The 27,482-nt window shown below is 42.1% G+C and overlaps 1 protein-coding gene across 2 annotated transcripts; it reads left to right on the forward strand.

The window, feature by feature from the left end:
• On the forward strand, positions 1 to 27,451 carry ccm2l (CCM2 like scaffold protein). 2 transcript variants are annotated; one of them, XM_078169765.1, is made up of 11 exons: positions 1 to 267; positions 2,611 to 2,778; positions 2,865 to 2,948; positions 4,293 to 4,476; positions 6,556 to 7,181; positions 9,211 to 9,340; positions 12,402 to 12,465; positions 12,974 to 13,130; positions 15,719 to 15,857; positions 20,230 to 20,377; positions 21,055 to 27,451. In XM_078169765.1, the coding sequence occupies exons 1-11, from the start codon at positions 238 to 240 to the stop codon at positions 21,188 to 21,190; spliced, it is 1,866 nt and encodes a 621-aa protein (XP_078025891.1). In that variant the 5' UTR covers positions 1 to 237; the 3' UTR covers positions 21,191 to 27,451. The 2 variants fall into 2 exon arrangements, with proteins under 2 accessions (XP_078025891.1, XP_033484294.1); XM_033628403.2 differs by having other exon boundaries at positions 3 to 267; positions 21,058 to 27,451.
• Positions 27,452 to 27,482: the final 31 nt, after the last annotated feature.

Consider the following 27,482-nt stretch of genomic DNA (forward strand, 5'->3'; position numbering starts at 1 on the left):
TCTCAAAAGAACAATCAGTGTAGAAAGAGAAAGAACAAGAATGAAGCGGCCGACTCAGAAGCCAAAATAACTTGGACAGAGAGAGACGGAGACAGAGAGGGAACGATGGAAAAAACAACTCTGAGACAGACACAAAGACAACAAAAGACAAACTGAAACAAAAAATTCATTCAGGAAGACTGTGGCCAGGACCAGGACTCATCTGACCCACAACAGGACCAGAACAGAGGAACCACGATGGACTATGAACCCAAGAAATCCAAGAAGGTACAGCAGCTCCTGTTCTGTTTCTAAGTTTCTACATATCATTTTGTTAAAGTCATTTGGACGTGGATGATTTGTCTCTGAACCTTCTCCTGAGTACATTTTGTAATATTTCATTGAACTTGAAATTAGGACTTATTATTTTGGAGCAGAAGACTTGCTGATTTTGTTTCAGTTCCGAAAGACTAACCAATCAAGCTTGAGTAAAGTCATAGAGAGAGATCCATTTAGTGTCATTCTAGTTGTGCATCTGAAGCCCTGCCCCCTTCAAGCAATCCTTAGATACAAACAAACACAGGTTTCAGGCCCAGTCACACCAGCATTTGAAATAGCAAAATTTGTGGCAAAATCAACTAATATCAGGTTTGGTAAACTGTTAAGTTAAGCTATTGACCCATTAGTTCGTTAGCCCTGAGCGCTGAGTGTACTGTAGATTGAGAAAACACCTGCAAACAGACTCAACACAAGCAAATGAAGAAACATCTTCATCAACCTGACAACGTTCAAAAACATCAATTCGACAATACATACGCAGCATTTAGAACAAGCGCTACAGGGAGTTCACAGCACAGCATTCTCAGGGTTTAAACAAAACATAAATTTGAACAAAATGTATCGTACCATTGGCAACGTTTTCTAACTAGTAATCATATCCTCCAGTAGCTTCTTTGCATATGACATCACACATCAGTGCACCGTCCAGATGGAGGTCAGGCAGCTGAAGGCAAAGACTACCAACCCGGCTTAAATACCCATGATTTGTGCTGTTTACGGCTGTTCTTACTGACCAAATTGCAAAAAATCAAGGCCCATTTTAAGTCCCTACAATAGTAGGACATAAAGGGGAGAAATTCAAAACAGAAAAACAAAGTCTCAATGAGAAACAGTTGCAGGTGTGGATCGAAAACCTCCGTCTTCGGTCTAGAGGAGTGGAGTCAGGTAATGTCAGATGTAAGCATTAAGGCGTTGTGTTAAACCTGCCTCAAGTTGGATGGAATTTCAATGTGCTGTGACAACTTCTCTGTGTTTTTAGCCACTATTCAGATTTTTAAAGATTTGGGTTAGGGTTTTTTTTTTGCCTTTATTAGAAAGGAAAGCGCAATCTCTGCGTAAAAAGGGCTAAAGATAAACTCTCTTCAACATTCTGGTTTGACCAACCAAAGACAACAGCTGATTTAAAAAATTAAAAAGCATACGAAAAAATTCTTTAATAGGGAGAAAAATGCAAAGATATAAGAAGGGGAAAAAAACATTATTAACTAGCTCCATAGCACCTTGGTCTGACCTGGACAAGTTGCTACATTAAGCACATTCATTACAAAATCCAATTATTTCTCTCTTCCTGTCTCCTCAAAGAAACACTGGAACAAGAAGAACTAAAACTCATTATAACTATCCTCTGTCTTACAATTAAATTTAGCTGACTACAGAGATGTTCATCAGAAACTTGCTTCATTCTGATACGTAACAATCTGTCCTTGTTCTCACTCCGAGAGGAAGACAAGACAGGTTTCTGGTTCTAAAACAAGCTCATTTGCTCTCTGTATTCGGTGTGTGAGTTTGTGCTATAACGTCCATCGCCTCGTGCCTTCCAGCCCCAGTATATTAATGTGTTTTGGTGTGTGTGTGTGTGTCAGTGGGTGTCTAACAGTGTGTGCTGTGTTGACAGTGAGTCTCAGCAGGGAGCTGTCAGAGATCACTGCTCACCTGTCAATCACTGTTGGAACAGCCAAGGGGATGTACTGCATTAACACACACACACACACACACACACACACACACACACACTGACGCATGTACATACAAACAAATTAATCTGCTGTGAAGTTCTAGTTCAAATTCAAACCCAAACCAGTGACTGCTGTGTTAATTACAGCCTGAATACTAAAGTGTTGGACAAAATAAACATGCAGATGATGCAGCCGTTCTTTAAACCTGTTTACACTCATTTTTAAAATGTGTTCAGTGATCCGAACACGTGGAGAGCCGAGACACATCGCTGTTGACACCTGTGTCTTTTTAAGATGTGTCTTGGTAGACTGAATAGAAGTGTAAACAACCAGCAAGACTCATAGTGATCTGATCACTCAAACCACTTCCTGAGGTGTTCTGGGACACATTTGACCACACATCGTTTGTAGTGTAAACGTTAAGGCGTACTAATGCATCTCCAACAAGGACTTTGTCATCAGTTAAGGACATGAAGGTTGTTTTGGTGACATTGTGCTAACGCTCTGTAACTTGCACATTTTAGGACGATTTAGATGAAGTGTTGGCTGAATGTTTGTCATTTGTCTTATCTTCTTCTCTGCCCTCATGTCTATGCTCGCGTCTCTTTCTCCACAGGGTTTTGTCTCCCCTATTAAGCGGCTGGTCTGGTCAAAATCTGCTCGCAGGCAGGTGGATCGTGGCAGCGTTTACCGCCGCCCGCTGCACACCGTCCCCCTCTACCCCCCCGACTACCTCATCCACCCTGAGAGACTCATCTTCGACTACGTAGAGAAGGAGGTCAAGGTAGCACTTGATATACACAACAATACAACACAATACTTTAAAATCACCATGACAACAGTTGCTTGACCTTTCACCTCTCACCTCAGTTTCTTGGTCACCTGACCTGGGTGTCTGTTTCACTGAACCCCTCCAGCCGAGACGAGCTGCTACAGCTGCTGGACACAGCCAGGGTTAGTAATCAATAACTTATCTATGACTAATCACTGCCAAGTTTAGTTATAAATAACTTATCTATAACTAATCGCTGCCAAAGTTAGGTATCAATAACGTATCTATAACTAACCACTGCCAAGTTTAGTTATCAATAATGTATCTATAACTAACCACTGCCAAAGTTAGGTATCAATAACGTATCTATAACTAACCACTGCCAAGTTTAGTTATAAATAACGTATCTATAACTAATCACTGCCAAAGTTAGTTATCAATAACATATCTATAACTAACCACTGCCAAAGTTAGTTATCAATAACGTATCTATAACTAACCACTGCCAAAGTTAGTTATCAATAACGTATCTATAACTAATCACTGCCAAAGTTAGTTAACAATAACGTATCTATAACTAACCACTGCCAAGTTTAGTTATAAATAACGTATCTATAACTAACCACTGCCAAAGTTAGTTATCAATAACGTATCTATAACTAACCACTGCTAAGTTTAGTTATCAATAACGTATCCATAACTAACCACTGCCAAAGTTAGTTAACAATAACGTATCTATAACTAACCACTGCCAAAGTTAGGTATCAATAACGCATCTATAACTAACCACTGCCAAAGTTAGTTATCAATAACGTATCTATAACTAACCACTGCCAAAGTTAGTTATCAATAACATATCTATAACTAGCCACTGCCAAGTTTAGTTATCAATAACATATCTATAACCAACCACTGCCAAAGTTAGGTATCAATAACATATCTATAACTAACCACTGCCAAGTTTAGTTATCAATAACGTATCTATAACTAACCACTGCTAAGTTTAGTTATCAATAACGTATCTATAACCAACCACTGCCAATGTCAGTTAGCAATTATGTCTATAATATAATGAAACACTTCTGAGGGTTAGTGATGAACAATCAATCAATAACTGAAAACAGCCAGGGTTAATAATCAATATAGGCTACTATCAATAACTAATCACTGTTGGGGTAAGTAATTAATAACCAATAATGTACCTACTGTATCTATAACCTATAGTTAATCCAAGCCGGGGTTAGTGAATAATAACCGATACGCAACCACCATGATCAGTAAATGTATCTTTACCTTAAGTGTAGGGGTTAGTGATCAATAACCTATCTATAACTAATAAACTTGGGGGTTATTCATCAATAACCTATCTATGCACTGTATACTACTACTACTATCAGTGTTGCTGACAGTTATCAATACCCAACCTATAACCACCTGATTAAACATAGTCTTTACATAGCTGATTACAATCTCTGACTCACTGATCAATAATCTATAATCACATGTCCCTGTGTGTGGGTCAGTAGCAGCTGAAGGTGCTGCCGTTGAAGACCAGTGTGGATCAGGACTGTATTCTGAGTCTGTCTGCTCGCTGTCTGCTGCTGACGTGGAGAGACAACGAGAAGCTGCTGGTGAGGATTCCCACACACGAGATCGCTGCTGCCTCCTACCTGAGGGACGACGCACTGCACCTGCTGGTCCTCAAGACAGGTGAGGACACACCTGTGGACCAGACACTGTTGCTTTACTGGGTGACCATGAAAGTTCAGGGTGTAACACTGAAATCGTAAGCAACAGAGGACTCTGGAGGGCTGGCCATAACATGCAACATGAGGGTAGCATGGCTAACAGGGTGATGAGCTAACAGGCTAACACTAGCTTTCATGCTAATCTTTTTGTGACAAACGCTGTATTTCATTTACATCGAAAATAAGAGCACGGAATGACGTCATACCTGAGCTTTGTACTACAAATCCGTACACCAAGACAATACCAGTTCTAGCCAGGTTAGCAATTGTAGCGATATGAGTTGCTAACAACACTTTAGCAGTGTTATGAACATAGAAACACCATGGCAACACGTCCACAGATAGACGTTGGACAGTACTGTGTGTTCAACTGATCTCGGAGACACAAATAAGACAGAGATGCTAATAAACAGTGTATTTCTACAGCTCTCATTACTGTTGATGTGCAGAGCAGCCATCTTGGATTCTGCGATTTGGGTTGGTGAAGTTCAGGCCCCCACGAAGAGTGCTGAGCTTTGAAGCCAATTTTCCTAGTGGTCAAACAGTGGTACTGCAGTTGCCAGGGTCTGTCCCATTATGTCATTGGACCTTAAAAGAATTTTTCCCATAGACTTACATTGGGGAAGAGACGTCTGTAAATAAGTATATTTTCTTTGACTGTCATAACTACTGCGAAATGACTCATTCTTGGTGGGCGGGGCTTAGCTGGAGGCAAAACAATTCTCCACAGACATTACCCAGCACTAGCTAGCACGTTCTATTGGCTTGTTTTAGTCAATGGAGGAAGTCATGTCAGGTCACTCACTCTCCGGGACCACGAGTGTTGCTTGAAAAACTAAACACTGACCAACAGCACCAGACTGGCCGACCCGTATGCTCTCACTCAGTGGATGGATGATGTCACAGGAAGCCAATCTTACAAAGGAGGACATCACTTGTTTGTTTTGCTATGGAAGCTAATGTTAGCTAATGTGCTAAAAAAGTTAGCGTTCCACAGAAATCCAATATTCCTCGTAATCCCTCCCCAGTTTCTGATGAGGTGGACATGATAACCCTTAATACACATAACGTTATTCATCCCTACAACAGGAAATACTTTTTCCCTTTTTGATGATGGCCTCCGTCCAGTCCTTTGGTCTTATCACATTTAACCATCTTTGTTTTTGTTGACGGGCAGTGGCGGCTGGTTTTGAGCCATGACTCCTTCTATTCTGGCTCCCAATAACACAACAAGACCAAACTTTAAGACTCCTATGTAGCCTACAGCTCTGTGGTGGAGTCATGTTTTGCCCCCAGCTAACAAACTGGCGTCATTGTGACGTTGGCCCGAAAAGGGTCTATATTCATGGTGAGGTTCCTCCAATTTTCCGAGACAGAATTCCAACCTCAGGGGTTGTTCAGTTAAAATTTCAGACTGAGAACTCTTTTCGTCACATTTGCTGAAAATGTCTCTACATCCACACAGAACTCAAAAACAAAATTAAAAGATCAGGCAAAGATCAGGAGGGTCCTCTGGCTCCTTGTATTGCTAATAATGGCGTTACCACATGTGAACGAAAACAACCAATCAGAGCTCTCTGAAATGTAGCTGTCAATCACTGCTCGTGAACATCAGACTGTCAGCCTAGGCAGCACTGATCAAATATGAATCAAGATTCTGTCACTGCATCAACTATTTCTCACCTCAAATGTCTTCGGAAACATATTTTAGTGTACTGTTTAGCTGTGAAATCAGAAAGATTGTGTTTGCGTGTGCCGCCATGTTTGATACAGTTGCGCCGAAATAAAGCACCACCCACTCACCGGAGCAAACTTTATCATTTAACAGCTAAACAGTACACTAAAATATGTTTCTGCAAACATCTGAGGAGAGAAAAAGGCAATGCAGTGACAGATTCTTGATTCGGATCTGATCAGCTACAGTTAACATTTTTTGTTTGTTGTTTATCTTTGGTTTTGCGAGAGTGAAATTAAGTAGGATGTGCCATCTCTTCTTCTATGAGCGAGACAGTGTGCACATTTTTAAACCCTCATCCCGCAGGTCTGAACGTGGATACAGTGGTTGCTGGGGACGACAGCCTGGACAGGAAAAAGCCAACTGGCATAGATGGCAGACGTCAAACCATGAGCGGCAACGCTGACCCTCGGCCTGCAGGGGGCACCATGGAACGACGCCACACCATCTGTGGAGTCGACTGGAGGCCATCACTGTCCAGGAGTAACCACGACAAAAACCAGAATGTGGAGAGGGGGGGTGGAGGAGGTGGGAGTGAAAGAGGAGGGGGAGAGAGAGGAGGAGGAGGGAGTTTGGAGAGGAAGAGGGTGGGAGGGAGCTGGGAGAGGAGGCAGCAAACACGCAAAACAGGAGGGAGCTGGGAGAACCGCAGAGCGAGACCCATGAGCGGGAGCTGGGGGGTGGGGGTGGGAGGAGGTGGTGGAGGGAGCTGGGAGAGGAGGCATGGAGGAGGTGGAGGAGGTGGGAGCTGGGAGAGGAGAGGAGGAGGTGGCGGTGGTGGGGGGAGCTGGGAGCGGCGGCAGGCCTGCACGGGAAGCTGGGAGCGGGGGAAGAGCTACGGCAGCTGGGAGAGGAGGAACCACAACCCACTGGAGCCGACGCCCTGCCCTGATGCCTACTGCAACCTGGTCATCCTGGCTGTGGAGAACAGGGTGGGTCACATGTAGGGTTTTGGAGGGGGGGCTTAAAGATATGGAACAAAGTGCATCTTGCATCAGTTCGATAGCCTACAAATTGCGCTTTATCCATTTTACGGGATGATGCCATTATTCCGAGGCAATTGGTGACCCAAAGTTACTTTGCAAACTAACTCCATATTTTTCTTTGTCACTCACACTAAGTTGGTTTAATTTACCTCAGTTTAGCGATTACATTTCTCCCGCTAGCCCAAGCTAATAAAGCACTGGGATCAAGGGTTGTTTTTGTTTTATCAGAACAAAAATCAGGAAGTTAAGAAATAGTTTGACATTTTGGAAAAAAATGCTAATTCATGGTCCTTCCAAGAGTTACATGTAAACACCTACAACACACGTTTATGTTTGTTAAGTACAGAGCTGGACACGGGAGATATTTAGAGGTGCTTTGGGATGTAGCCAGCTAGCTGTTGCCCCGTTTCTAGTCGTTATGCTAAGCTAGGCTAACCATGTCTTGACTCCAGCTCCATACCTTACACACAGACATGAGATTGATATCAATCTTTCCATGTTACTTTGAAAAGAAAGAAAATGAGCAAATTTGCTCACATGATGAAGTATAACTTTTAACTCAACGTACAGATGAAGATACTCAAATTTGTGTGTTGAGTACCAACAGTGGCAGCATGGTTTTCTACATTACCTCCGCCCACTTCAAATTTCAGACCAATCACACAGTAGTTCTTGGACACCACACAAGAAAAAAGTTCTGCCCAGATGATGTGTCAAGAACAAGCTGCAAGAACTCCCAAACCAGGGCTGCAAGAATAAAATGACATCATTTTTTTCTTGCAGCCCTGCGAGAGAGAACAAATTTCTCTGTTCTTGCAGAGTATGTGAAGGCCTTTAACCAGCCAGTAACTCATGCGGCATTTGTAGATAATTGCAAGCACAGCTGTTCTCGGCCTTCAGTGTCCGATAATCCACTGCTAACATTCTCATCACGTCTCATCTCATCGATGAAAACGAAACATAGATTTTGTCTTAGTTTTTAGTATCAAGATGTATTTTTATCTCGTCATTGTCTCATTTTTGTCATCGAAAAAAGGTTGTTGATGAAAAGTATTTATCATAGTTTTCGACAACGAAATTAACACTGTTTGGGCAAGCAGAACTTTTGACCTGCTGTTTGGTGGTGGAGTTTAAGAAAGCGAGGGATTACTGAAGTCATTACAACTCATTCAAATTGCATAGCAATCCATCCAATGGAGGCTGAGATACAGTATTTCACTCTGGACTAAAATACTGGACAAAACCAAAATGGCCGTCCCTGGAGCTCTGCTGCGCAAAACTAAAAGCGTAAACAGAGCTGATGATCTGTAAATATCTTTGTAGACATATACTCCAGTCTGATATTCAGACTCGGGAGAGAAACCAGCAGTGACAGGAAATAAACCAGTGAAAAGAGTTCTCTCAATGTGGTTCACTAATCATTTGGCTCTCATGTTGGAACCGTGGAAAGTAGGGCAATACTGTTCAATGCATCTTCATAAACACACACACACACACTTACTGAGACTCTGCGTTGTTGCATAACCTGGAGTATTACATCACATTTGCAAGTAGCTTTGTCATTGTATCTGTGTGTGTGTGTGTGTGTGTGTGCATGTGTGTGTCATTGTGTCCCTGGAGCAATAGTTTGTTTGGTTTGGCATCATTAACTGGCTCAGATGAAGCTCACAGACTCCAGTCGTGTTTCACAACAACAACAGACTGCCGACTTAGCTTCAGGTGGTTGTTGGTTTAAATCCTAACACCTATTACTGTGTCTGTGCCCTTGAACGAGGCAATAACTCATGCAGCCGCTGTGGTGAAGCCATTCACTCGGTGGAACCTGTGCAGTGCACACAGCAAAAGTGAAAATCAGGATTAAAAAGATTAAGAACGTTTCAGAGCAAGTCACAGATATTAATGTGATAACTTATTCAGTGTGATTATAGCCTCTTTGTTTGTGTGTGTGTGCGTGTGTGTGTGTGTGTGTGTGTAGGATGCTGCAGAGGAGTACTGTTCCCTGATCTGTCAGATGTTCCAGATCATTTACGGCCATCAGACCATCGAGTGTGTCGACAGAGCCGGATTTCACCACTCCATGCCGGACCGCTTCTGGCTACAGAGGAGTGAGTGTGACACATTTTCTGTTTGTCAAAAGTAGAAGTGAAGGGACTTTTAAAGGAGCTCCTGTTTTTTTATTTTCATGAACTATACATGTAATTTAAATTTGATAAATCCAGAGAAAGTCTTTAGGCCTGTTTCCACCGCAGGAACTTCGGGGTAATTTTACGGGGCCGGGGCCGTTGGTGCATGTCTCCACCGCAGGAACCACCCCCGAAGGACAGAGTTCCAGAACTTTTACAGGGGCTAAACAAGTCCCTGCCTCGGAGTAGGTACTCAGAACGGCCCCGAGAAACTCCTGGCTGGGGCTTGGGGATTACTTGGTGCTGATTGGATATACTCAAGGAGGGATGTGACGTCAACAGAAAGCAACAAAATAGCCGGCATTTTTAAAACTCAGCAGACGAGGGTTAGCTCGTTCATATAGCTTCCGTCGCCATGTAAAAAAACTCACTAAATGGTCCGTGAAAAACATATTTTTTCCAGCGGATATCTTAGTTACAACATGATTGAGCTAACAAAGCAGTTTTGTGTTGCTATGTGTGGTATTTATTCAGTTTTGGGAAATCACAATGTCTAGAAAGCATCAGCTGACAGGGACAGCTAACAGCAGCATCTGTTAAAAGCCTCCCGTTGTCGGATACGACATGAAACTACTCCAGTTAGCTCAATCATTTTGTAACTAAGACATCCCCTGGCAAAAATATTTTTTTCACGGGCCATTTAGTGAGTTGTTACAGACACCGCTATCGGCTAACAGCTAACAACGTCCCTACGTCGCCCCGGTCAAAATGGTTGCGCAACAATTACGTCACATCCAGAGCCCGTAACTTTACAGGAACCTTCCTCGTACTCCGCTCTCTCAGTGGAGACACGGCGGTTGCCCCCCAAATAGTACCAGGAACTTCTTCAGTGGAAACGAGCCTTTTGCTAGATATTGTGTTATTTTTTTGTTTTTTTGTTTTTCAGATAATAGTGATGAAACTTTTTAAGGTTGTGTTAAGTTCCAGTTGCTTTGGTCCCGTGAGCTTAGAGGTCCAGTGTGTAAAATTTAGGGGGATTTCGTGGCACCTAACAGTGAGGACTGCAGATTGCAACCAGCTGGAACTTCTACCAGTTAGAATTTCTTCAGTGTTCAGGAGGTTTTTATCGGTAATAACACTGAATAAAGCAGTTTCACATTATAAATTACTGTTTCTTCTGCACTGTATGGCACGTCGCAGAGAGGCCACTATCCCACACATACTAACATGTGCTCACTTTATTTCTGATCCAGATGTTAAGGAGGTTTTAACCATGTGTCGAATTATCCGCAGAGGTCCCCTCCTCTTTGAAACAAATGGACGCAGTGTTTTAAACCAGTTAAAAAACTGAATGAAGCGGTTTCATGTTACAATCATCAGTGTTTCCCCAAAGTAGTTTGGCATGTCAGGGAAAGGCTGCTAGCCCAGCACCTGCTATTTTGTGCTCACCTTTTTCCTCTGACAATTCAACATCAAGACATTCAAGAAGGTTTTACAATGAACTGAAATGTTCACTGAGTCTCTTCCTCTCCATAACAAATGAACGTGGCGATTAACCCTTTGAAACCTGTGCAAACTGGCTTGATTTCTTTTGAAACATGGGAAGAAGGCAATGGGCAATGAAAGAAGAAATGACCTGAAAAAAAAATGTAAGAAATTTGTAAAACAAAAAAAAAAAAGAAGGAAAGAAAGAAAGAAAGAAAGGAAAAATCAAACAAACAAGGAAAAACAACCTGGATTATAATACAATTTTTCTTTTTTTTTCTTTTTTAGCAGTTTGTGGAACATTTCTTACCATGTTGCTCAATATCTTTTTTTCCCAATTAAAACAAATAAAAAACAAATTGCAGCAATTTTCTCAGGGTTCAAAGGTTTAAATACTTGTGAAAGGCATGTGAAAGCAGCGTAAAAAAATGCGATGTCACTCCAGGTTTCAAACTGTTAAAAACTGCGAACTATGCAAATGCAAATGACCCCACCTAGACCCAGTGTTTGGTTTGTCCAATCTGGGCTACTGTAGAAACATGGTGGTACAACGTAGCAATCTGCTCCCTATGTAGATATAAACAGCTCAATCTAAGACAACAAAAACACAGTAATTTTTATTTTCAGATTATATATTTACATTATATAGATGTATCAGCGGTTTGGTCCGTTGTGGTGAAGAGGGAGCTGAACCGGGAGGCGAAGCTTTCGATTTATTGGTCCATCTACGTCCCAACCCTCATCTATGGTCATGAGCTCTGGGTAGTGACCGAAAGAATGAGGTCGCAGTTACGAGCAACCGAAATGAGTTTCCTCCGTGAGGTGTCTGGGCTCAGCCTTAGAGATAGGGTGAGGAGCTCGGACATCCAGAAGGAGCTCGGAGTAGAGCTGCTGCTCCTTCGCATCAAAAGGGGTCAGTTGAGGTGGTTCATCTGATCAGGATCCTCCTGGGTGTCTCCTGTTAGAGGTGTTCTGGGCACGTCCCACTGGTAGGAGGCCCCGGGGCAGACCCAGAACACACTGGAGGGATTACATATCTCATCTGGCCTGGGAACATCTCAGGGTCCCCCAGGAGGAGCTGGGAAGCGTTGCTGGGGAGAAGGACGTCTAGGGTGCTTTGCTCGGCCTGCTGCCCCCATGACCTGGCCCCGGATGAGCGGATGAAAATGGATGGATGGATATTATATTCCATTTCTGACAATATATTCCACTGAATTTAACACACTGGACGGTTAAAGATTTTGATATCTGTTGAGTGTAACACATACTGGCAGCATGGGATACACATCAAAACACCCACACTTATTTTTGATTATTATCCTGAGTTTCCAGCGTTGATGCTGTCAGTGTTCCAGTTTATAAAGTTTATATTGTTAGCTCCACTGGTAGAAAGAAAAGCTACAGTAACTCATCAGTATGTTGTTTGCGTTAAGTTTTAATGAACACTGCAGCCTCTCCTTTATTAGACTTACCTGTGGGTGTCATACTTCATGATCTTAGAGGGCGTAAATAACATGCACTTAACGCTCTCTGTCTGTCTCTGTCTGTCTCTGTGCAGGTGACAGCTGTCTGACTGACATGTCCTACAGTTATGATCCAGAGTTCAGCTGCTGCAGCTCATAGTGAGTAACACTCCACGCTGACTGAAGCTGCAACACTCAACGTCTCCAGATAAATACAGTTTGTTATCAGTTCACAGAATGTCCCAGATATTTGGACACAGACGGTCTGAAGAGACAGCCTTGAAAACTTTTACTACAAATAATCTCATTAGCAGCTGCTCTAGTTGTGAGTTTGGTGGTGATGTCCAAACACAGAATGCATCTTAAGTAAAGCACAGGGACGCGTTTGCAGTTAATTATATTGTGAATGTTGGAAGAATGGATGTGAAACTCCACAGTAAAGCCCAGAGGACTGTTTGATTACTGTGTGATTGACTGTTTAGAGACAAAAGCTAAATATGGAGGAGAGATCAATAGTTGCTTTCATTAATAACATTTTTTAGGCTATTGTAGCTGCCACAATAAATGACACATAATTGAGTGACTGACATTTGATCAATATCTGCCCATTAGTCTGTCAGGTGTCAGGTGATATCCTGTCCATGATGTGATTCTCTCTGTCTCTCAGCGATGGTTCCCAGGATGCCTTTGAGCTCTACTACAGCGAGACGTACAGTGAGAGCTCGTCTCTCTCGCTGCAGGACTCCCATCGCAGTCTCACTTCAGTCAGCGACGGAGGAGACAGTAACCCTGCCCTGCTGTTGATGCAGGAATACATGATCACTGTGAGTGTGTGTGAGTGTGTGTGTGTGTGTGTGTGTGCAGCTTCAGAGACCAGTGTTTCCATCATCACCCAGAACAAAAGAAACACATTTTGTATTGTGATGGTTGAATATAGTGGCATGCTGATCAGCATTCTGCCAAATCACAACTAATAAACGTAAAAATTTTACAAATTTTGAATGCAAGGGGTTAAAATACTGTGTGTGGTGCATATTTAAGACTTTCAATATCCAACAGTTAAACACTGAAAAAAGGACTTCCTGTTTTTATAATTTCCATCAGACTCAGTGAGATTCCTTTATTTATTAATTTATACATTAAGTGCAGTACAGAGGGTTGAGAAATGAAACAAAAAAGCAAGCAAAACTTTATTTATACAGCACATTTTATTCCAGTTTGTGCACAAGCACAAAATGCGATGTAGAAGTTGCAAGCATGAAGCAAAGCCAGCAACTGAACATAATAGTGAATCAAATCCATTAAAACTAGGAATAAAACCTCACAAAATAATATTAAAATTAAAAAACCTCGTGAATAATATTTTTCATAACATGAAGAATAAACCAATAAAATATAAAAAAGACATGTGACTCAGAATTGATTTTAGAAATGATTAAAATTTAAAAAAAAACTAAAAGGAGACCATTAAAAAATGTATTTATATAGCACATCTAAAAATAACCACAGTTGACCAAAGTGCTGTACAAAATAAAAGAATGACACATAAATATATAGCAATATAAAATGTACACAAATAAAAAACTGAATAAAACTGGTAAGAGCAATTACAAACATAATAATACTAGTCCATACCCATTGGTAGCTTTGTCACCTTCTACCTATGCCAGTCCTCAATGCCTATGTGCAGTTTCACATAGATCGACCACGTCAGTGAGTAGAAAAACGTGGGACAGACAGAATGACTGACTGACAGAATGACACACTGACAGTTACCGTGATTATGTACAGCATACCATACCATGACTTAGTCATACCAAACATTAGAAACAACACCAACATTGGTCCACAGGGGGAGCCACAGCGATCGGTCGCATTTTAGCCATTTTGAAGCATTTTTCTGTTGTTATAGCGCCACCCAGTTGCCAATTAGAGTTAAACTTCTCCAGTCACCTTGAGGCGTCCTGTTCTACATATCTACCAAGTTTAGTAAAAATCCATATGGCGGTTAGGCCTAGATAAGAAATGAGCTCTCTAGCGCCCCCATTTTGTTTGATGGGGTCAATAATGGAGGGGTCCCCTCAGATTATGTGTGGTCATATGCCTACAAAGTTGCGTGGTGATGGGTGAAACCCTTGAGATGTTATACACCTTTATGTGATGAGCCACGCCCTCCGCAATATTCATTGCCTTATAGAAGCTCAGTTTTAATAAGTTTTCCAACTTTTGCCAAGAGGGAACTTTAGATATTGGTCCCTAGATTATGTTCACCCAGTTTCATGCAGATCGCTCAAACTTCCTAGGAAGAGATCCATTTGAAGTGTTTTTCAAAAAATTCAAAATGGCGGAAAATCTATATAAGTGGAAGTTATGGGTTCTTGAGGCAAATGTGTTCCTCATGAGGAGAGGCATCTCTGTGCATGTCTCTACGACATACGGGGCATGAGATATGCCCATTCAAAGTTTGCAATTTCAATCGGTTGCTATAGCGCCCCCCTTTGGCCAATTGATGTAATATTGCTTCATTGGCATCCTCCCATGACCCTCTACCACTGTGCCAAATTTCACATGGATTGACCAAGTCAGTGAGGAGAAAAACGTGGAACAGACACACACACAGAGTTTTCATCATTACACAGTAAGATACTAAAATATTAAAATCACTACAGACAATCGAAGGCCATTGAAAACATGTATGTTTTAAGATTTGTCTTAAAAGTGTCATTGGATAGATAAAAAAAAAAAGATAAAGGAAAAAGGATAATACATATGAATTAAAATAAATAAAAGAACTACAAACAGTATAAAATAAGATGAAATAATAAATAAATCAATAAACCAGTTAAAGTAAAAGCACACCTGGGTTAAAACCAATAAAAGAAATAAAATAAAATAAAATAGAATTAGATAAAGTAAAGTAAGATAAAAATAAAATTAGATTAAATTTTGTTTTATTTCATTTAATTTCAATTCATTTTATTTTATTTAATTTTATTTTATTTTATTTCATGGTCAAACCAGACTACTGGAATGACTAAAAAGGAATGTTTTCAACTTAACTTAAAAAGATGATACTGTTGGAGCACTCCTAATGTCATCAGGTCACATGTTCCAGTGGCTCGAAGGGTAAAAGCAAAAGGCACTTTCACCTGTATTCATAGAGACCTGGGGAATAACCAGACCAGATAAATTCTCACACTGCTGTTGCAGTAGCCAACAACTTAACTCCAGGTCACCAACAGCAAACATCGTCCCTGTCGCACTTTATGAAGAGTTATTAACGAGGGTAAAAGGGTTTAGAAGGCAGGAACAATTAGTTAGTGACATTTTGTTGACAAATGGAGAATTATATATTTCATGCTAATCTGAGTCTCTCATGTGTGTGTGTGTGTGTGTCTTTGTGTGTGTGTAGCTGCGTAACAAGCTGAGTCCGGTGGAGTTGCAGCACTTTGCGGTGTTGCTGAGAGAATACAGGCTGGGATCAAACATCGACCACTTCTGCTCTGAGCTGCTGCAACTGTACGGAGACAACCGCAAGTTCCTGCTAATGGGTGAGACACAGAGAGACAGACACACACACACACACACACACACACACACACTCAGGGCTCATTACCTGACTGAAACTCTGCGGCAAACCACAGCCTACTATTTACACTGTTATTGTGGTAGCAGATGAGAGGAGAGAGACTGAGTGTGTGTGTGTGTGAGCTGTACACTGTATATTGACGTGTGTAGAGAGGAGTTTACTGTATGTGTGAATGTCTTTAATATGTGTGTGTGTTTACCGCAACAAATTCAGCGCTGACCCACTTCCACTGAGGAAACCGCAACTTCCTGTTGGTGAGTGAGATGGAGGCAGAGAGAGGATGATGTGTGGTGTTTTTCTCCACACGGCCTGTTAATGCTCAGTGTGTAGAGGTAGCAGAAGCACACACACTCAATTTTAACCCCCAGTATATGCACAGGTTCCCCCCCTTGTCTTCCCTTATGTTATATTGAAATAGTGGTTATAGTAAATCACCTTTAAAAGGCGTTACAGTTAGTTAAAGCTCCTTTTTTCTAAGCGGCCGTGCGTTCGATTTCAAACCATGGTTCATTGCTGCATGTCATTCCTCCTCTCTCTCTTCTCCTTTCATGCTATATATCTGTCCCGTCAAATAAAGACATATGGCGCCAAAAATACACTGAACAAAAATATAAACGCAACACTTTTGTTTTTGCTCCCATTTTTCATAAGCTGAACTCAAAGATCTAAAATATTTTCTATACACACAAAAGACCATTTCTCACAAATACTGTTCACAAATCTGTCTAAATCTGTGTTAGTGAGCACTTCTCCTTTGAGATGCTGATTAGACAGCATGATTATTGCACAGGTGTGCCTTAGGCTGGCCACAATAAAAGGCCACTCTGAAATGTGCAGTTTTGCTTTACTGGGGGGGGCAGAAAACCAGTCAGTATCTGGTGTGACCACCATTTGCCTCACGCAGTGCAACACATCTCCTTCACATAGAGTTGATCAGGTTGTTGATTGTGTCCTGTGGAATGTTGGTCCACTCCTCTTCAATGGCTGTGCAAAGTTGCTGGATATTGGCAGGAACTGGAACACACTGTCGTATACGCCGATCCAGAGCATCCGAAACATGCTCAATGGGTGACATGTCTGGTGAGTATGCTGGCCATGCAAGAACTGGGATGTTTTCAGCTTCCAGGAATTGTGTACAGATCCTTGCAACACGGGGCTGTGCATTATCATGCTGCAACATGAGGTGATGGTCGTGGATGAATGGCACAACAATGGGCCTCAGGATCTCGTCACAGTATCTCTGTGCATTCAAAATGCCATCAATAAAATGCACCTGTGTTCGTTGTCCATAATATACGCCTGCCCATACCATAACCCCACCGCCACCATGGGCCACTCGACCCATGCTGACATCAGCAAACCGCTCACCCACACGACGCCACACAATGCTCTCTTCCATCTGCCCTGAACAGTGAAAACCAGGATTCATCCGTGAAGAGAACACCTCTCCAACGTGCCAGACGCCATCGAAAGTGAGCATTTGCCCACTCAAGTCGGTTATGACGATGAACTACAGTCAGGTCGAGACCCCGATGAGGACGACGAGCATGCAGATGAGCTTCCCTGAGACGGTTTCTGACAGTTTGTGCAGAAATTCTTTGGTTATGCAAACCGATTGTTGCAGCAGCTGTCCTGGTGGCTGGTCTCAGACGATCTTGGAAGTGAACATGCTGGATGTGGAGGTCCTGGCCTGGTGTGGTTACACGTGGTCTGCAGTTGTGAGGCCGGTTGGATGTACTGCCAAACTGTCTGAAACGCCTTTGGAGACGGATTATGGTAGAGAAATGAACATTCAATTCACAGGCAACAGCTCTGGTGGACATTCCTGCAGTCAGCATGCCAATTGCACGCTCCCTCAAAACTTGCGACATCTGTGGCATTGTGCTGTGTGATAAAACTGAACATTTTAGAGTGGCCTTTTATTGTGGCCAGCCTAAGGCACACCTGTGCAATAATCATGCTGTCTAATCAGCATCTTGATATGCCACACCTGTGAGGTGGCATGGATTATCTCGGCAAAGGAGAAGTGCTCACTAACACAGATTTAGACAGATTTGTGAACAGTATTTGTGAGAAATGGTCTTTTGTGTGTATAGAAAATGTTTTAGATCTTTGAGTTCAGCTCATGAAAAATGGGAGCAAAAACAAAAGTGTTAAGTTTATACTTTTGTTCAGTGTATGTTTAAAAGAAATACAGTTTTCAGTCATTAGGTTTGTCTGAACACCTCTTTGGATTTCTGTATCACAGTTGGGAGAGAGTTGCTGCCTCAAGCGAGACAGTTCAAGTATCTCAGGGTCTTGTTCACGAGTGAGATGGATCAGCAATTTAGTATGGCCTCTGCAGTGATTCGGGCGCTGTGCCTGACCATCATGGTAAAGACGGAACTGAGCCAGAAGCCGAAGCTTTTGATTTACTGGTCCATCTACGTCCCAACCCTCACCTATGGTCATGAGCTCTGGGTAGTGACTGAATTAAGGAGATCGTGGATACAAGCAGCCAAAATGAGTTTCCTCTGTGGGGTGTGTGGGCTCAGCCTTAGAGATAGGGTGAGGAGCTCAGACATCAAGAGGGAGCTCGGAGTAGAGCTGCTGCTCCTTCACGTCGAAAGGGGTCAGTTGAGGTAGTTCAGGCATCTGATCAGGATCCTCCTGGGTGCCTCCTGCTATGGCCGGTATACCCAGACGAAAGATGGCCATTGTGGGAGAAACTTGGCGATATCTTTGGTCGTGGCTCTAAAACGGTGATCTTATGTCACACTGTGAGACAGGTTCAAGGACGGCCATTGTCAACGTCTTGCGACCAAATATAACCTGAGATAAATTTCTGGCAGTGTCAGAAAATTAGGATGACTATCTCACAGTGTGACAGCTGCTACGACCTACATCTATTAATCAACCAATAGCAATGACACAATGGTCACTGCAACACCGGCACTAAACCCAAACAAATGATCGCTTGCCATGGAGGTAAAACAAACAAAAAGAGGTCTGTGGAGCTCCCAGAAAGAGGATAGTTTAGTGGAGCTGTGGCAGCAGAAGCCTTGTTAATTTGATGTTTCCTCCAGCTGCTATCATGACCGCAAGAAAAAAGACGCTGCATGGAAGGAAATTGCGGAGGAACTGCAACTTCCAGATGAGCAAGCTACCCATGGTGGTGCAGATGGATGACGTACGCTGATGCAGTGCACACTGATGACGTTGCATATTGACGTACGTCGTAACCTGGGATTCAGTAGTAAACGGCCATCGTACAATCTGCACACATCGAACTTGACGTCATACCAAAATTTATTAGATCCATGTCTCACAGTGTGTCATGCAATGGTCTTAAAAGATTGCTAAAATCGCAGTGTATAGAGGGCACTAGAGGTGTTCCAGGCACGTCCCGCTGGCAGGAGGCCCCGGGGCAGACCTAGAACATGCTGGAGGGATTACATATCTCATCTGCAGTGTTGGGCTCCTTGGTCTAAAAATGCAATACATTCCTCATTGCTTGTTTCCCTTTTCAAAACAAACAATAGAACTTTATTCATTACTCCCTGCCAACAGTAATTCATTACACTACTTGTTATATTACTCTTCCGTTACACCCCAAACTAGCTTGCAGCTTTGTGGCGTGGCGCGATGATTACGAAAGTAACATTGTAATGCATCAGCATGTAACCACATCCACACTGTCTACTACAACAAAAAATAGAGATGCTCGAATTACATCACACACAGGTAGCGTGACTTAATTCTACCACTATATCTTTACGTAGCAAATAGTTTTTTGTTGCTGGTGCTGCTGCTCTGAATGTCGTATGGTTAAATTCTCTGCCACAGTCCTTCAAGTCCCTCCCACAATGCATTGCACACACATCAATTCATTAAACTGATGGGGGTCATGTAATTAATGTAGGTAGCCACAAGCAACACTGCTGAGTCCTTCGAGGGCGTGTCTCAAGCCTGTTGTATGCGGGACGTTCCAGACGTAAAAAGCAGAATAGGCTACAAGTATTCCCAGTTTGTGCCTCACACAATTAATACTTTTTTAACAAATACACAAGTACAAAAGTACTGTGAGAATATTAACTTACTAGAAGGGCACAATGATCCGTCAAATGACCCTGATATTGTCATATTTTTTACATCAGACTCCTGCAAACTGAACCAATTTGTAGTTCAAGAAAAATTATCTAACATTATTAGTAATCCTGTAATGATTTGACCTCCCATCCTTCATTTTATATTGTTACCCTTTTTTATTTTCTCGTAGTGATAAAGAAGGAACAACCCAAACAAAGGTTATTCGAACCCTCACAGATACCTGACTGCTTCTCTTTGTTTCCCAGGCATGCGTCCATTCATCCCAGACAAGGACGTCGGGGTGTTTGAGAGTTTCCTGGAGAGCATCGGGATCCGGGAGGGTGGGATTTTAACTGACAGCTTCGGACGCATCAAACGCAGCATGAGCAACACGTCAGCGACGGCCATGAGAGGGTACGTAGGTCAGGAGGTGCAGGTTGTGATTTGTGAAACTCAGTTATGACTCTCTCTGTGAGGGTGTTTCTAGATACCACACACTGCTGTCTCCTCTTCTGTCATGTCTCATTAATATGGTGCATTTAGTTGATCTTAATAAAACTAAAGAGCACCAACCTGTGGTCCGAAGACATCATACAGCAGAAAACATTCTGCTGCTGCAATTAGGAAACAAGACACGTGCCTAATTTTGATTCAGAAAGTTAAAATCGACACTAAAAAGTACAAAACAAAACAGTTGATTAAACCATAGTAATAATTTTAGTATTTATTGTCTTTGACTGTCAGCGTGCAGTTTTTCAGTAACTCACATTCAATATTAATATGTTTACCACTGGTGTTAATGTTGCTGTGTTCTCCCAGTGTCGTCTTCTGTCCATAAACCATTTTAAATATCCTATAAAAACATTTTACTCTCTTAAAAGTTTAATAAGAAACCCTATAAGAGATGATGGCTCTATTTTTGTGATATTATTGTTTTTGTTTAAAAGTTTTTGGGAGTTCAGGGTAACTTCAAGTCATAGTTTCTCTTTCCATGATGCAGAACTGGTCCAGGTTGAGTCCAAATGATCTTCTTCTAGTACACTAGAAATTAGGTAACATTATGATGTGTTTTTTGTGTGTGTGTTTCCCAGCAGGTATGACAACAGCTCTCTGGCGTCAGGATCTCAGGAGTTCAACCGACGCATCACTGACATCACCCACGACATCCAGGCGCTCGGCTTCCAGGACACACACGGAGACATTGAGGAGGAAGACTACTACCTCTGATGAAGAGGTGAAGGGAAACAGTGAGAGTCTGAGTTTTCTCCAATACCAGACAAATAAACTGAAAATATACAATAAACTGTCTGACAGAGGAATCATTCGTAAAGTTGCTGTTTTAAAATGCATTTCCTGCTCGATGCACAGAACAGCAGATAAAACCAGCAAGTGAGTTGAATAAAATAATAGTACGAAAGTTGTTGTATAGAAACCAGAGCTGTCTTAATTCAGTTCAACTCATACTGTTTATTTTTCAGTGTATCATACAGTTAATGCACAGTGAGATTATGATCTATGATCATGATTTTTTACCTGTGGTTATTATTTAATACAGAAATCTATTAAATCTTATTCTGATCATCTCATTCCACCTAAAACCATACATTTGCAGAAGGGGCAGTATGGTTTCGTCTTCATGATCCAAAGGTCATGATTAGAGTTTATAAGTCAACTTGTGTCAGTCAAAGTGATCACAAGAGGAGGAAGTGGGTAAAATCTCTTATATATTCCAGTGGATTTTTGGCTGAAAGGTGGGTATATTGTAAACAGCCAGAAAAAGAAGTGTGTATACCCTGTGTATACCCTCCACTACATCGCTGAGTTTATTCATCATCCATGCCAAGTCTCAGCTGAGTCGAGCAACCAGAAGCAGCCTGACTTATCTTATCAAGCATGCTGAGTTTGGGCCAGTGCTGGGCCAGGTCATTTTTGACAGTGGCCCAGTGATGGCGATATTAGCAGCTGAAATCAGGCCGGTTTATTTGGCTTAATTCTGGGGTGTCATTGGTTCTGAGCCAAGTCTGTTGTGGCAGTTCAACTTAGGACCCAAAGTGCAAACACAACCAGGAAACAGGGAATGGTTGAAGGCAGTTTATTGTAGTTTGCAGAAGTGGAGCTGAAGGCTTGAATGAAATGATGGCTGAGGTGGACAGGGAATGGCGAAGCAAAGCAGACACAGTCCAAATCCAGAGGCAGAAGACAAGACCGAGGCTGGACATGGCGGGTTATGGTTGAGGCTGGCATGGTGAACCTGAGACACAGAACAGAGTGTGGCTTGATGTCCCAAACGTACAAAAAGACCAGTGTCCAAAAAAAAACTAGCAGTTGGCCTAGATGTCTGTACCGCAGAGGAGACTGAACGATCCGGCCGAGTCTGGATGTCTGAGCTGAGGTTTTATTCTGCAGTGGCTGTATTGTAGAAGTGGTTCAGGTGTGCTCAGGAGGAATGGCAGGGAACCAGAAGGCCACGCCCAGCAAACACACAAAGACAAACTGAAAACAAACATGAGACACTAGGGAGGGGAAACAGGAAACACAAAGGAGTGGCGAAGCTGAAATCCTGACAGAGTCAGCAACTTATTCTCAGCATGCCAAGTTTGGGCCAATGCATACCCAGGTCATTTTGGCTACCAGGGATCATTAAAGGGGTTTTGAATCCATCTGCGTCCATGCCACTAATATTGCATTAAAGTGAGGCCTCGAAATACTTTAAAAAGCTGCAATAGAGTATGATGGTGTTTTCTGTAGAGGTTGTAGTACCTTACAGTGGCCACATGGAGGCAACTGTGGATAAAAGAGCAGATTTCCATCCCTGCTTCTGAGCTACAGGCTGCTTTATGAGGCAGAATGTAAAGTTTTAATGACTGTGTTTTAGAAAAAGCTTATTAACTGGAACCACATCTACAGAAGTTTCACATTTTAATATGACGGTAATGATGAGAACCATATATAGGAAATCTAAAATCTCTGTTCTGTGCCTGTCCCCCTTTCTATCTCTGTCCCAACGCTGCATTGACCCGTTATCCTGGCGGCAGCATCATGACCTTCCCATGGTGCACTGCTTCTCTGTGCCCCCTGGTCCTCTCCTCTGCCAGCCTCACTGAACATCAGAGAGGGAGCCAGTACACCCATGGGCTTCACCCGAGTCATGCTAGTCTCCTCACTCTCATTATGTAATAAGCTAACGTAGTGTGCATTTGTTTTTTTCGATTAATTTATCATGAGCAGAGTAAGTTTAGTTAAAAGCAGCAGTGATGCACATTACTGTAAGTGTACCAGAGGTTTTCCAAAAGGCTGGTTTTAAATTCATCACCTGGATAGGCACTGGCACTGCAGAGTGGATAAAAACTCAGTTGTTTAAATAGGACATGTGCATGCAGAGTACTGGGTGAGAGTGACATCCCATACACTCAAAATACTCGATATGTTTAGACAAAGCTCTGCCGTGCTTCATGACCCTGAAAAATAATGAAAATCTTTCTTATCTGTCAGGGGGAGGCCACCATGTTTGGGTTTATTGCAGGCAAACAGCAATACTGAAGCTACTTCTTACTGCCTCTAAAGGTCAGAGATCGTGACTCCAGTTCATATCAGTCAAAACGAAACCAGGAAATGCGATGAGATAACGTTCGGTTCTCTTATCACAACAGAAGATAAATTTTAAGGTCATTTTGTGTGTGTGTGTGTGTGTGTGTGTGTGTGTGTGTGTGTCAGGGGGAGCAGACACATTGTATAAACTCTATCCTAATCATCGGATTATAGCTCTGTAACCTCTGCAGTCATCCATGTGGCGGCATTTATCATCATCCCACTCACACACACACACACACACACACACACACACACACACACACACACATAATCCCCTCCACCTTGCATCATCATGGATACACCGTTCGCCATCAGCCCTGGGTCGGGTATTATTTTTCTGTTTCCAGCTACAGTGGAACAGACTCCATCAAACCCATAAATATTTCTCATGGTTTGTTTGTGCAGTACATGTGATAGTGATGAATATTATTTAATCTATGTTTTTTTAATCTTTTTTTAAAGCAATATTTATTTCGAAACCTAATTTTGCTCATAATTCTTAGCTTTTGAAATTGTTTTATTTAATATTTTTGCTTTATTTCGGCAGAACTACAATGTATTGTTGTAAAAAATGTATTTTACTTTAAAAGCTTCATATTTAGAACATTTTAGATAGATAGATAGATAGATAGATAGATAGATACTCCACACATCCAAAAAGCATGTATCACACTTTATGATAAAACATGACATCATGCAAATAAAAAATTGAATCTCCTTTGAGATCCAGCTGATTTAAATGATGTCACTTTTGGATTTCCATTCTGCTGTTGTTCCAGCTGGAAGGTTCAGTGTTGGTTCACTGGTTGCTCTGCAGATGTAGGGGATCAGGGGGTGAGTGTACGATAACAAACTCCCAGCCTGCAGGGATTACAGTGTGGTGTGTCCACTGGGTTATATTTAGCAGGCTAACAGTCATACTACGCAGTGTGGCCCGCCTGCTGAGCTGGCCAGGTGCCATTCAGCCCAGTGTTGGTGTCATTGCAGGGATCAGTGCAGAGAAAATCCACTGAGGTTTCATAACAAAGTGCCAACAGCCAATCAAAGCTGCTGTCAGGTAGAGCTACGCTGACAGCTCAGTTAATGCCTCAGCAGCCCTGATACTGCAGGTATGTACGGAGGAGTTACACGGACGCAGCAGAAAAATATGACAGAAAATAATAACAATATTTTATTAATAGGAGTTATTTTTAATGTATTTCATTGTTTATTCAACAGGAAGAAACACAATACATTCATTCCACCAGATACTGATAAAAGCTCTTTCTTTTAATCAGCTGTCCGGTCGGCCAGTTAAAAAAACAATTAGACAATAATAAAAGAAGAGAGAACATGCAAACTCTGCACAGAAGGTAGAGTAACTAATATTGTTGTAATGGCACAAAAATGAAAATCTAGCAAAGGGGCTTTCTGCCCCACTACTGGGGCCAGATGCCCCCTGCTCGGGGTAAGAAGCCCCTGAGTGCAACACGAAATATTAAAGTAAATGAAACAAACTAAAATCTCAATCCTGACCCGTTAATGGATCATGAGAAGCCTTGTAGCCTTTCATTCAGGCTATTTCAGGATGTCTTCCTCCAGCAAGCTTGTTGAAAATGTTGGCTAATTCTAATTAGCCAGCAATGCTAATGATTGCTAGTCAGCTAGCTCATATCGCAAGCAAGCTGTTGCACCTTTAGTGCCTACTATACTAAGCTACTGTAACAGAGTTTGTTTTATATGTAATTCCACTTGCTATAATGCAGAGATGGGGGACTCGAGACATATGACCAGACTCGAGTCAGACTCGAGTCGCAAATATGATGACTTGAGACTTGCTTGACTAACGTTGTTAAAAGACTCGACTTGACTTTGACTTTGTATTCATGACGTGAGACTTGACTTTGACTTGAGACAGATGACTTGAAAGCACTTGGCTTTAATTCAATATTAAAGGCACACTAAGCACCGTTGGGCGTTCGCTAGCTGAACGAGCGATAGCTGCTAGTTACCCTGGATTTACACACCTGTTCAAGGGATAGTGCACCCAACATGAAAATTCAGCCATTATCTACTCACCCATATGCCAATGGAGGCTCAGGTGAAGTTGTAGAGTCCTCACATCACTTGCGGAGATCGGCAGGGAGAGGGGGTAGCAACACAACTCCACCTAATGGAGGCTGATGGCGCCCCAGATTCAAACGTCCAAAAACACATAATTGAAACCACAAAATATCTCCATACTGCTCGTCCGTAGTGATCCAAGTGTCCTGAAGCCTCAACGCACTTGCGCAAGACTGTGAGACAAGGGCACTGCGTTCATGTGTGTGTGCTTGCTTTTGCTGGTCTTGCGCTGGCTAGTTGGTGCAGCCTGGACCCAAATGTTTTTGTTGTCATTTGCAGAGCCTGAGCTGCCTACAGAGACCGGACTTTTTCCACAGCATATTCAGAGGACATGTAGCTAGCGGATTGTGAGGAGATGTTTGCTGTATGTGACATATGACTTGACTTGTGACTTAGCTTGAACTGAGCAATGACTCTACTTGACTTATTTTTTTTTATTTATTTATTTATTTATTTATTATATATACTTTATTAATCCCTGAGGGGAAATTCAATTTTTTCACTCTGTTGTCAATTACACACAGGTCCAAACACACACATGCACAAACAGGACCTATACATGCACTAAGTGGAGAGATGTCAGAGTGGGGCTGCCCATGAAAGGCACTTATAGCAGGGACTTGACTTGCTTGATTCTCACCACAACTAACTTGAGACTTGCTTGAGACTTGAGACTTGCTTGTGACTTGCACATGTGTGACTTTCCCCCATGTCTGCTATAATGTGATAGTCATGCACTTTTGTAGTTATGTGGTTATACCTGGGTTGTTGGCTCAGAGGCGCCCTCTCTCAGAGGTGGTAGGTAAACGCCACTGCAGGCGTTAAAACATTGCCAATTCATTAGGGAGTGCCAGGGGGTGAGTTGTCGAGCACAGCACTGTGTACAAATATTGTGTATTAATGTGGGTTGCTGTACTTGTTAAGTGATAAAATGCCAAAATAATGGCATGATGCACTTTATGAAATAGCTAGATAGCCTCTGTGCTAAAATAACGTGCTGTTTTACAGCTGCCTGTAAAATGGTGGTGTAGAAAGGACAACAACCCTCCTCATTATTCTAAGGGTTGCAGTAACAGCGAGGCCTAGCTGAGTTCAGTGACACTACCACCAGATGTAGCCATGTACTATATAAAGGCACATATAACTTTACAAACTAGGAAATCAAAGTAAATAATATATTACAGGCAGGATGCCCCAAGGGGTTCTTCACACACTTTCTGAGGAGGCTTCCTGCCCCAAGGGTCTATCTTAACATTTTTTTCTTACTTCAAAGGAAAAATCTTTTTCCCCCAACCCTCCTGTCACCATATAGCCTATATCGCCACCATTTTCCAGTGACAAAAAATGAGATCAATTTACCCTAAAACAGTTCCAGTTAAATAAATCTTAAGAATGCAGCAGCTTAAATGAAATGTCACAATTCACTAGAGCATAGCAACCTATAGGCTCCATGTGTTGAGAGTAGATTAAGTGCTATATGGGTGGGAGAGGAATTAAGGACGGGGGGATTATCTTCTCCCATCTTCCCCTTATTTGTTAAGAATTTACTGCTACTGCTACGACACATGCTTTTTCTGAGAGCCCTCATATAGCACAGAAAATTAAACGGAGCATTTGCAGTGATAGTAAACAAATTCTCCCTTTTTAAATTGCTTTTTTATTGCTGTAAGAAGAAAATGATCACAAAATGGAAAAAGGTCAGGCCTAAATAATTTATTTTTACATGCACTGTGTCTTCATCTGGATTTGATTCACTGTTTAAAAAGATAATAAAACAAGTATCTGTGACAGTAAGCTGTGTGCCTGTACATTTTGTTACCGTGTG

Source organism: Epinephelus lanceolatus, chromosome 8 (genome assembly GCF_041903045.1).
Source record: "Epinephelus lanceolatus isolate andai-2023 chromosome 8, ASM4190304v1, whole genome shotgun sequence".
Taxonomy (NCBI): Eukaryota; Metazoa; Chordata; class Actinopteri; order Perciformes; family Serranidae; genus Epinephelus; species Epinephelus lanceolatus.

Coding starts and splice junctions, on each gene's coding strand:
- ccm2l (XM_078169765.1), top strand. CDS start 238: ATGGACTATGAACCCAAGAAATCCAAGAAG. Junction 268..2,610: donor AACCCAAGAAATCCAAGAAG/GTACAGCAGCTC, acceptor CTTTCTCCACAG/GGTTTTGTCTCCCCTATTAA. Junction 15,858..20,229: donor CCGCAAGTTCCTGCTAATGG/GTGAGACACAGA, acceptor TTTGTTTCCCAG/GCATGCGTCCATTCATCCCA.